Source organism: Vipera berus, assembly GCF_964194415.1.
Source record: "Vipera berus genome assembly, chromosome: 2".
Classification (NCBI taxonomy): domain Eukaryota; kingdom Metazoa; phylum Chordata; class Lepidosauria; order Squamata; family Viperidae; genus Vipera; species Vipera berus.
Window position 1 is genome coordinate 226,391,454 of NC_138203.1, and position 11,140 is coordinate 226,402,593.

The 11,140-nt window shown below is 39.4% G+C and overlaps 1 protein-coding gene across 1 annotated transcript in view; it reads left to right on the forward strand.

Moving 5' to 3' along the window:
• The window catches only part of LOC308662917 (sodium- and chloride-dependent GABA transporter 1-like), a gene marked incomplete at both ends in the record, with an annotated part of 7,227 nt that extends 5,332 nt beyond the window's left edge, over positions 1-1,895 (forward strand). Inside the window, one exon of the mRNA XM_081319061.1 lies at positions 1,875-1,895. Within this exon, the coding sequence (XP_081175187.1) occupies positions 1,875-1,895 (21 nt within the window). The remainder of the gene's footprint in view (positions 1-1,874) is intronic.
• Positions 1,896-11,140: the final 9,245 nt, after the last annotated feature.

Consider the following 11,140-nt stretch of genomic DNA (forward strand, 5'->3'; position numbering starts at 1 on the left):
GCATTATTACAAAGTCAGCTTAATTGCCCCCAACAATCTGGGTCCTCATTTTACCTACCTCGGAAGGATGGAAGGCTGAGTCAACCTTGAGCCTGGTGGGATGCGAACCTGCAATCATTGCAGGCAGCTGGTGTTACTTAAGGAGGCATCAGCCCACTGCTCCACCAAGGCTCTTTCAGAATTTATTGCCAAGTAACTCAGTCCCTTTCTTGGATGGATGCAGACCATCTCTTTTGTACATTTTTTCATTGGACCAGCTACAGACATCGTGACTAATATAACCAAAGCCTTCTCCTTTACACCACTCCTTTAGCCACATATTAAATTCTGCTATATGCTGGCCTTTTCCATTTTGCTCCTTATACACTGGTAAGACCTCTGAAAAAGTGAGCCTACAGCCTATTCTGCTGAGTTCCTGCCCCAAGCTCTGGAAATCATTCTGCACAGGGAGTACATCCTTTTGGGACAGATCGTTAGTGCCAAGATGTACAATAGCATCCACATCACAGTCTTTGCTGGCATTGTTGACTATTTTGAAAATATGTTTCTTGTCCCTACTGGAAGTAGCACCTGGAAGACACCTGACCTCTTTTGAAATCTCTGTATCCTTTCCTAAATTTACATCCCTTATAGTTGAATCACCAACCAGAAGGTGGCTTCTCTTTTTGGGTACCTTTCGTTTCTTGCATGACTGATGTGTAATACCTGATTCGCACTTCTCCCTGTCAAAAACAAGTTCATCTCAGACCATGGTCCCCTGCTTATTTGAGTTATCATCACAACTATCTTGACCTGTTTCCTTAATGTCCCTATTAAGGTCAGCAAGGGCACTGTATCTGTTATGCAGGGACACAGTGAAAGCTTAGGTTTTATGGTTCACAGCTCTCACCCTGCCAGATCCTACAGTTGTCCACACTGCCCTTCTCCTGCAGGATTTTTGCAGTAGAAGGGGCTGATAGCACAGAGGCTCAGTAGAATAGAAGGACTGAGCTGAACACCTAATTTCTGCCTGAAGAGCACAGATTACAGACCCTAGATAAATAATCTGTCCTTGTAGACTAGTGATTTGTGTACAGATAGGACATTTTCCCAGTTTGAAAAGAGTGCTATGAAAGACAGCTGCAAAACAAGTGTTGCACTGAACTAAGCCAGACATGCTGAGATGAAAATCTCAGATGCACTTGCCCTGAATGTACCACCACTATTTTTGATTTTTAGTTATGTGATTCTCACCCACCTTAACTCACAGTATTGTACTGTAGCTTTTCCCAGCAGCCTCTGGCAGTTTAAAAGCAAAGAGGGTCCAATCAGCAAGGGCTTAGCTACTATGCTTCTCACCCACCTTAACTCACAGTATCAACCTGTCAACCTATAAACCCACATTACTAAACCTCTAAGAAGAAATATATGCTCTCCTATGTGTGAAAGGCCTTCAAAAACTTCTAAATAGACTCTCCCATTATGAGGCTGTCCAATTGGTAAGATTATCAAGATAAACCATTCTGAAGATGCATTTCTATCATAGACTTATCTGCACTGTATTCAAACTTTCAATCCTCTGCAGAGAAGCTATAATATAAATAATATTTATATAAATATATTTATAAAGCTATATAAACAAATAATTGCTTCCTGATACTATTTAACACTTAACATTCCGAATCTTTCACCTTTCTCTGATTATGCTACATTTTTAATTAGACAATTTTGTCAATTCTTTTGCATAACATTACCATTTTAGATTTCACACAGACAAAGATGTATCTTATTATGAGTGAATTTTTTTCTCTCTTCCCCCATTTGCCTCCTATCGGTCAGTGGTGGGATGGGGGAAGAAGAAGTTTTTAACAACTTTTCCATTAACTTACATTCAGGCTGACCATGAAGATCTCTGAGATCGCTTCCAACCTTATGATGCTTTGTTTTATAAGCATTTCCATTAATCAGCTGAATTATTTCACTTTAACTGCTTTTCTTCAATTGTTTTCCTTGGGTAATTTCAGCCAATGCACAAATGAATCAATTCTTTATTCCTGGTAATCAGTAATCAATCATTTAAAATACCCTACAAAAACTAAAAAAATGAGAACAGTAAGCAAAACAGCTGTCCATAGTTACCAATACAATGCATGATAAAACAGTAAAAAAGATGATTGGGGGACTGGAGGCTAAAACATATAGGGAACGGTTGCTGGAATTGGGTATGTGTAGTTTAATGAAGAGAAGGGTGAGGGGTGACATGATAGCAGTGTTCCAATATCTCAGGGGCTGCCACAAAGAAGAGGGAGCCAAGCTATTCTCCAAAGCACCTGAAAGCAGGACAAGAAGCAATGGATGGAAACTAGTCAAGGAGAGAAGCAACCTAGAACTAAGGAGAAATTTCCTGACAGTTAGAACAATTAATCAGTGGGACAACCTGCCTCCAGAAGTGGTGAATGCTCTAACATTGGAAGTTTTTAAGAAGAGACTGGACAGCCATTTGTCTTCAAATGGTATAGGGTTTCCTGCCTTAGCAGGGGGTTGAACTAGATGACCTCCAAGGTCCCTTCCAAATTATTATTATTATTATTATTATTATTATTATTATTATTATTATTATTATTATTATTATTATTATTATTATTATTATTATTGTAAGACAAAAGAAAAATATGATCATACCTGGAAGGAAGCAAATTTAACTTTATTGTTCTCACTTCTACAGATCACTACATTTTTTTATTGCAGTAATCTCATGGAGCCAAACTTCTGCAACAGGCGTGGCCATGGAGTTGTATGCAAAGGCTGCCCATTGGATATATAATTGGCTAGTCCAGGCATAGGCAACCTTGGTTATTTTATGACTCGTGGACTTCAACTCCCAGAATTTCTGAGCCAGCTGCCTACCCCTGGGCTAGTCTATCATATCACTTGTTATAAGCAGCCATGGACTATTAGTAGCAAAAGAAGCAGAATATAGTAATAAAAATGTGGGGTGATGTTGACAAAATTTCTCTTTCTTTCTCTTTTGGGAAGTGCTGTGATCTGGACAATAATGCCAACATTAAGTACTGTAAATGTAATCCCGGAAAAGGAGAGGCTATTTCACTGTTAGCAACTACAAATTAAAGGTGGTATCTGGAAAAATGTAGTGATGTATGCAGTGGTGAGGTTGAAGGACATTCATATAGAACAGAAATTTGGAAGGCAAGGGAAAAACACAGTACTATACTTTCTCAACGGAATCATCAGTGATTGAAAACAAAGATCCAAAATAATGAATAGCGTTAATAGTCATGGGCATGGTCCTTTGGGTGGGCATGGCCCTTTGGGTGGGCGTGGCTGCAGTGGTAACGCCAGACTGGGTGGGACTAAAAAGTTCAATCCATCAATTCCAACTTTGTGAGATCTTTTTTTTCCCCCGCAAGAAGTTGAAATTGATTGATTGAACCTTTTTTTCTTTCTTCCACACGGCGGCAGAGGCCTAAAGCGAAAAGTTTTTATAAATCCCAGCTGAAAGCCTAGGATGGCATGCGTGCCCACAGAGAGGGCTCTGCGTGCCACCTTTGGCACCCGTGCCATAGGTTCGCCACCACGGTATTAGAGGAACCAGACCCTTTGGGCAGAAATTAAGCTTTACCAGAGATTACTATTCGTTAGACAAGTCTGTAGACACATGAGGGAATTGGAAGCATTGAGCTCAGAAATGTTTAGATTGCACTGTTTTGGAAGCACCTAATTGGGATATGATCCTAACAGAACACTGTATAATAGTTGAACCAGTAACATAGCCTCAAATTATTTAGGTATGCTTTAGTAATATGTTATCTAGTGTATTTATCTAAGATAGATCCCCATCATCAATATGTATCTGAGTCCATTCACTCTGCTCAATTATCTTTTGTAACTATTTATGAAAGATGTAGAGGAATAACCTCTTTTAAAACAATATTTTCCCAAAGAAGCATTAATCTGAGGAACCGTCTCTCTCACATTGGTCCTGTAAGATCAGAGAGTTGGTTCTTTAATGTCAGCCCTACAAGGCAGACCAGACTAAGAAATAAACTCCATGGAAGACTACAGATCTTGCAAGTCTGATTGTGCACTTTCTACACTCTCTCTTTTTAACTAAATGAATTAGGAAGTGGTCCAAAATGTTTGTCCATACATTGTCTTGGACTTAATCTGTGTTCTGTCAGAAGCAAGTAACCAGGAAGAGGAGTTGAGTTCAAAGCACTAGAAGTTTATTACATGCTACCTATGCACAAGAATCTAATCTATTAATGGTCAAAGCAAATTGGCACTAGATAAAAGTCAATGGAATTCATGGGGGGCTGCACTTAGGTCTCTTGTAGCTGCATAAGGATCCCAAACCTATGACATGTTTGACTCCACCTTTGGGCTCTGCCTAGTCATGTCGTACATGTACATCTCTTTCTAAGTCCTTTTCTTCTTCAAGGCCATCCTTTTTACATTTAGAATAACAATTAATTATTAAATGCAGGAGGTTTATTTATTACTCAGCCCACAACCTCAAAGGCATTGCTGGTTTTAAATTATATAAAGTAATTAAATTAATTCATTTATCATTTTATGATGTTGCAATGTCATGAAATTTGAGAAATTCTAGTTTTACCTCACTTTCAGAAAACAAAAAAATAAAAAAATAAACCCATTGCTTTTTAAACCATTGCTTTTAAAACAAATCTAGCATACTTTTTTTTGTTTGGCCAAGTGAATATGTGTTGCCTACAACAACTTCTAAAAAGCAATTTCTCACTGCTTATGCCACTTTATGTTGCTAGGCAACACAGGGTTATTGATCTTAAAAACAGGATTCTAGGACCCCATTTCAGTTCATTTTGTGGAGAAGGTGATTAAATGTAGTTACATCTACCTACAGTGGTATTTAATCATGATTTAGTTTTTCTTTCAAGAGCAAAGGAATAAATAGCTATCTGGAGTAAAGCAGAAGCATTGGGTTCTGCTCCATATTTTTTTCAGAGTCATTACTATTTATCACACACTAATATGTATCTTCAAATTAAAAAAATATTTAAAAAACCTAAAATTTTACAGCATCTAAAACAAAATAGTAGCATTCCAAATTTAGCCTATAATAATCTTTCATATAATCTGTTATGATTTACCTATTAAAGTCAGTAGCAATCTAAGAATTGAAAGAACCCACTGAATATGGTATAATCAAACATCCATCTAGTTCAGCTTCTCTAGCCTTCTTTCATTGTCATCTCTACCAGCTGGCATTTAAAGCATCCTTCTCCTGATTCAGGAGGATGCAGTCATCAAGATTAAAAACCACAGCTAAGTTTCTGCAGACTTCTTCAAGTTCAAGTTAATCAACATCTGATGTAATAAATGCTATACGTTCTAAGTTTAATGAATAGCCTGATACTCTGGGAGAGAGTATATTATTCTCTCAGCACGTGGTCCTCAATGGAACTGCATCTACATGGAGGGAAATGTAGTGGGGTGCCCCAGGGCTCTGTCCTAGGCCCAGTGCTCTTCAACATCTTCATCAACAATTTGCACAAGGGGATAGATGGGGAACTCATCAAATTTGCAGACGACACCAAGCTGGCAGGAATAGCCAACACTCCAGAAGACAGGCTTAAGATACAGGAGGATCTGGACAGACTTGAACACCGGGCGCTATCTAACAAAATGAAATTCAATTGTGAAAAAAGTAAGGTTCTATATTTAGGCAAGAAAAACCAAATGTACAGGGATAGTATAGGGTGTACCTTGCTCAATAGTAGAAACTGTGAGAGGGATCTCGGAGTCCTAGTGGACAATCACTTAAATATGAGCCAGCAGTGTGCTGCAGCTGCCAAAAAAGCCAACACAGTGCTAGGCTGCATTAACAGAAGGATAGAATCAAGATCATGTGAAGTATTAATTTACCGGTAATCCTTTTTAACTTTTGTAATTCTGTATTTTTTATGCTTGCCCTGTTCACCGCCCTGAGTCCTTCGGGAGAAGGGCGGTATATAAATAAAATTATTATTATTATTATTATTATTATTATTATTATTATTATTATTATTATTATTATTATTATTATTATTATTATTATTATTATTATTATTATTATTATTATTACCACTTTACAGTGCCTTGTTAAGGCCACACTTGGCATCCAGTTTTGGTCACCACGATGTAAAAAAGATGTTGAGACACAAGAAAGAGTACAGAAAAGAGCAATAAAGATGATTAGGGGACTGGAGGCTAAAACATATAAGGAACGGTTGCTGGAATTGGGTATGTGTAGTTTAATGAAGAGAAGGACTAGGGGTGACATGATAGCAGTGTTCCAATATCTCAGGGGCTGTCACAAAGAAGAGGGAATCAATCTGTTCTCCAAAGCGCCTGAAGGCAGGACAAGAAGCAATGGATGGAAACTAATCAAGGAGAAAAGCAATCTAGAACTAAGGAGAAACTTCCTGACAGTTAGAACAATTAACCAGTGAAACAACCTGCCTCCAGAAGCGGTGAATGCTCCAACACTGGAAGTTTTTAAGAAGAGAGTGGACAGCCATTTATCTGAAATGGTATAAGGTTTCCTGCCTAACCTCCAAGGTCCCTTCCATCATCATCATCATCATCATCATCATTACTATTATTATTGATCATCACACCAAGGACCTGGGATAGGCACATGTGGATGTTTGATGGTATTATAGATATTGTCGCAGGATGGAAGCAGTTCCTAGTAAGGCCACCTTTTGCAATTAAGTAATGGCAAATTTGTCAATGCCAATGGTGTTCAAGTGGTGCTCCAGTTGTTTTGGGATTGCACCCAAGGCACCTATTACTATTGGTATTACCCTTGCTTGCCTTTACCACAGTCTTTCTACTATTATTATTATTATTGTTATTGTTATTGTTATTATTAAACTTTTATTCATAAAACATGAAACTCAGTCAACTGAACACTCAAACTGACTGGCACTAATGGTTGACATGGGTTGCTGCCAGCATCCTAGGTATCAACCAGGTATCTCCTTAAAATGTAAGATGTTCTGAGTAGTGCAGTTTTTTGTAGCTTTGCTGGAGTTATTGCAGGAAGCTGCAATTTAATTATGTATTTTGCAACGTTTTTGGACATAGTTCCCAGTGCCCTGATGACAATGGGTATCACTATTACGCGTTTCATCCATAATTGCGCAGCTTCGATGGCCAGGTTGCAGTATTTCATATTTTTCCCCAGTTCTTTTTCTTTGACTTTGGCATCTCCTGGTACACTGATATCAATCAGCTGTATACTTCGGTTTTCTACAACTGTGATATCTGACGTGTTGTGTTCCAAATGGCGATCTGTCTGTATTCGGAAGTCCCACAAGATCTTCACCCTCTCATTCTCGACAACTTTTTCTACCCTATGTTCCCACGACTTTTCGGATACAGGCAAGTCGTATTTTTTACACAATGCCCAGTGGATTAGTTTAGCAACTCGGTCATGTCTAGCTTTGTAATCAGTTTACACGATTTTGCTGCACTCACATATTAAATGTGAAACAGTTTCAACTTTGTTGTTGCAAAGTCGGCAATTTGTATTGTCAGTAGATTTTTGTATCTTCGCTTTCATGGCATTAGTTTGTAGTGCTTGTTCTTGAGCAGCCAGTATTAAGCCTTCTGTTTCTTTCTTGATGGTTCCCATCTTAAGCCATGCCCATGTCAAGTTGTTATCACATTTTCCTTCAATATTTTTCAAATGTTGTCCATGCAAAACTTTGGTTTTCCATCTATTTAATCTATCATCCAGCCGTTTTTCCTTATATTCTGCATTTGTTTCTGTTATTTTGATAATGCTCTCTGTTTTCACAGCCTGCAGCATTTTTTCTGTACTTTGATTCACATAGTCATTCAAACTTCGTTTTCCTTCTTCTACAGTTTGGTGGATTTGCAGTAGCCCTCTGCCCCCTATTCTTCTTGGCAGGTACAATCTGTCGATGTCACTTGGTGGATGTAGACCATGGTGCATATTCAAACGTTTACGCGTTTTCCAGTCTAGCTGTTCCAATTCGGCCAATGTCCAGTTGATAATTCCAGCTGGGTAGCATATCACTGCAACTGCCCATGTATTAATGGCTTTAATTATATTTCCAGCATTCAGCTTTGATTTTAGTATTTTGTGGAGTCTTCAGATGTATTCCTTTTGTGTTGACTCTTTGACTGTTCCATTCAAGATGTTATCTGCTTCCAATATGCCTAGGTATTTGTAGCCATCACCCTTTGCTAGTGCTTTCATAATACTTCCGTTTCCCAGTTCTATTCCTTCTATTTTTGCCATTATTATTATTATTATTATTATTATTATTATTATTATTATTATTATTATTATTATTATTATTAGCTTCTGTTGGCCCATATTTTCCATATATCATGGAAAATGGCTTTATATATTTCTATCATGTCCAAAAGACCCCAGTACTGTACCTTTTCTTATTGGGGAACTACTTTAATGCTTTTTATATCACTCTCATTCTGGCCTCCATGTCATTTCCAAGTGATAGTCCAGTTCTGCTTCAAATCTTGGGCAAATTTTTTGCTCATGTTTCCAGCATAAAAATCACCTATTCTGTTTCATCTTTTAAAACCAGATTTCAGTTCATGATAACATTATTCTCTTATTTCTTGCCTAGTGAAATCTCTTGTTATTAATCTTTTGGTTGTTGTTTTTTTAAATTTCACTTTCCATCTGAATTTCACTTCTACCAGTCAGGAGAGGGAAAGTATATTCTTAGAATCAACATTATTTTGGTAACTGATATTCTGTATCCAAAGCCATCCAATGGATGAGTCTGTCTCATATGAAAATTTTAGTTTATTAAACTGTGTCTTTTGATACTTCCGTTTCACCACCACCCATCGCTGGGCCATGGAACCGACAAGATGGTTCCGCCCCAGGTGCCTAATGGACCCTGAGCGGTTTCAGGTGGTGCTTGGGTCCCCGCCTGCCGCCTTCGCTCACAACCCGGCCGATGCCTTGGTGGAAGCCTGGGAAAGGGCAGCCATGGAGGCACTCGACCGCGTTGTACCCATGCGGCCCCTGACCCAGCGCAGATCCCAGTGGGCTCCATGGTTTTCCATGGAGCTCCAGGAGATGAAGTGTCGGAGACGGGGCCTAGAGAGCTGTTGGAGATCCAGCCAGTCTGAATCCAACCGATTGTGACTAAGGTCCTCTACGAGGTCTTATCTCATGGTGATGAGGGCGGCAAAGTCTAATTACTTTGCTGCCCTCATCGTGTCCACAGATAATCGTCTGGCCACCCTGTTCAAGGTGACCCACTCCCTCCTCAATCAGGAGGTGAGGGAGAAGCCCTTGCAGGGTCATGCTGAGGAGTTTCGCCAACTCAGGGGTCGGTCCTCTCGCCTCTCCTGTTCAACATCTATATGAAGCCGCTGGGTGAGATCATTCGTGGTTTTGGAGTGGGGTATCATCAGTACGCTGATGATACCCAGCTTTTCATCTCTACCCCAAACCACCCCAGTGATGCCCTCGATGTGATGTCCCATTGCCTAGAGGCGGTTCGGGTCTGGATGGGGAGGAACAGGCTTTGGCTCAATCCCGACAAGACCGAGTGGTTGTACGTTCTGGCATCTCAGGAAATTCGGTCCATTCCATCTTTAACCATGGGGGGTGAGGTGTTACCCCCCTGTAGATAGGGCTCACAACTTGGGTGTCCTCCTAGACTCACAGCTCAGTTTGGAAGACCATGTAGGAGCTGTGACCAGGGGGGGCTTTTGCCCAGGTTTGCCTGGTGCGCCAGTTGCGACCCTATCTGGACCGGGATACCCTGCATACAGTCACTCATGCGCTCATGACCTAGACTACTGCAATGCTCTGTACATGGGGCTGCCCTTGAGGACCACTCAGAGGCTTCAGCTGGTGCAGAATGCGGCCGTGCGAGTTGTGATGGGGGTCTCCCGATACTCCCATGTAACACCTTTTCTCCGCGAGCTGCATTGGCTTCCAGTTGCCCTCCAGGTGAGATTCAAGGTGCTGGTGATTACTTACTGTATAAAGCCCTAAATGGCATGGGTCCGGATTACTTACGGGAGCACCTGCTGCTGGCGTCATCTTCCCTTCATCCTGTGCGCTCCCACAGAGAGGGCCTCCTCAGGGTGCCGTCGGTCAGAGAGTGTCAGCTTGCGGCCCCCAGGGGGAGAGCATTCTCTGTGGGTGCGCCAGCCCTTTGGAATCAATTACCGGTTGAGCTCCGGATGGCTCCCAAACTTCGCTCTTTCTGCCGGGATCTGAAAACCTATTTATTTGAACAGGCCGGCCTGGTTTAAGGGTTTGGGTTTTTTTAATTATTTATTGTTAGGGCTTCATTAATTTAATTTACTTTTAACTTTTGTAACTTTTGTAGTGCTTTTATTGCCCTGTACACCGCCCTGAGTCCTTCGCGAGAAGGGCGGTATAGAAATTCAATTATAAATAAATAAATAAATAAATAAATAAATAAATAAATAAATAAATAAATAAATAAATAAATAAATAAAATGAAATGAAATGTATAGAATTTTCATCAAAATCATCTGGCTAATATCAATAAGAAGGATCAATTTGTTATGCCTCTATGTAGAATTATTGCTGGTATTTCCTGAAATAATTGTTTCATCTGCTCACAAAAATATTATGCTGCTGCAGCAAAAGTACCACAAATATACATAAGGATTACACCTGACATCAAAACAGTATAAACTGAGGGAATCTACTGGAAAATAGAGGCTGATTTAACTTAGAAGTGTCTTTTAGACAACCAGATCTATTTCTACCACAAATACACATTCAGGTGCTTTTACATTTTTCTCAAAACAGAATTTAAATAAATTAGGAATATTAGTTGAATTTAGAAATGATCATTTGTATCACAAAAGATGTGTCAGGATTCCTTTCAGAATTCTTTTTACATAGATGTGAAAACTGCCCTAAGGATACATTTATTTTATTTTCTAAAAGAGTTCTTCAGAACTTAAATTAATAATTAATAATAATTCAGTAAATAACAAATTCCACATATTCCTGACTGCATATTTTCTTGACATCCGTGAGCACTTTGCTGGAGAAATCATTCCCTTTAAAAATTATTTAACTAAAATGAAAGAGTAGCATAATATCAACAAATCTGTA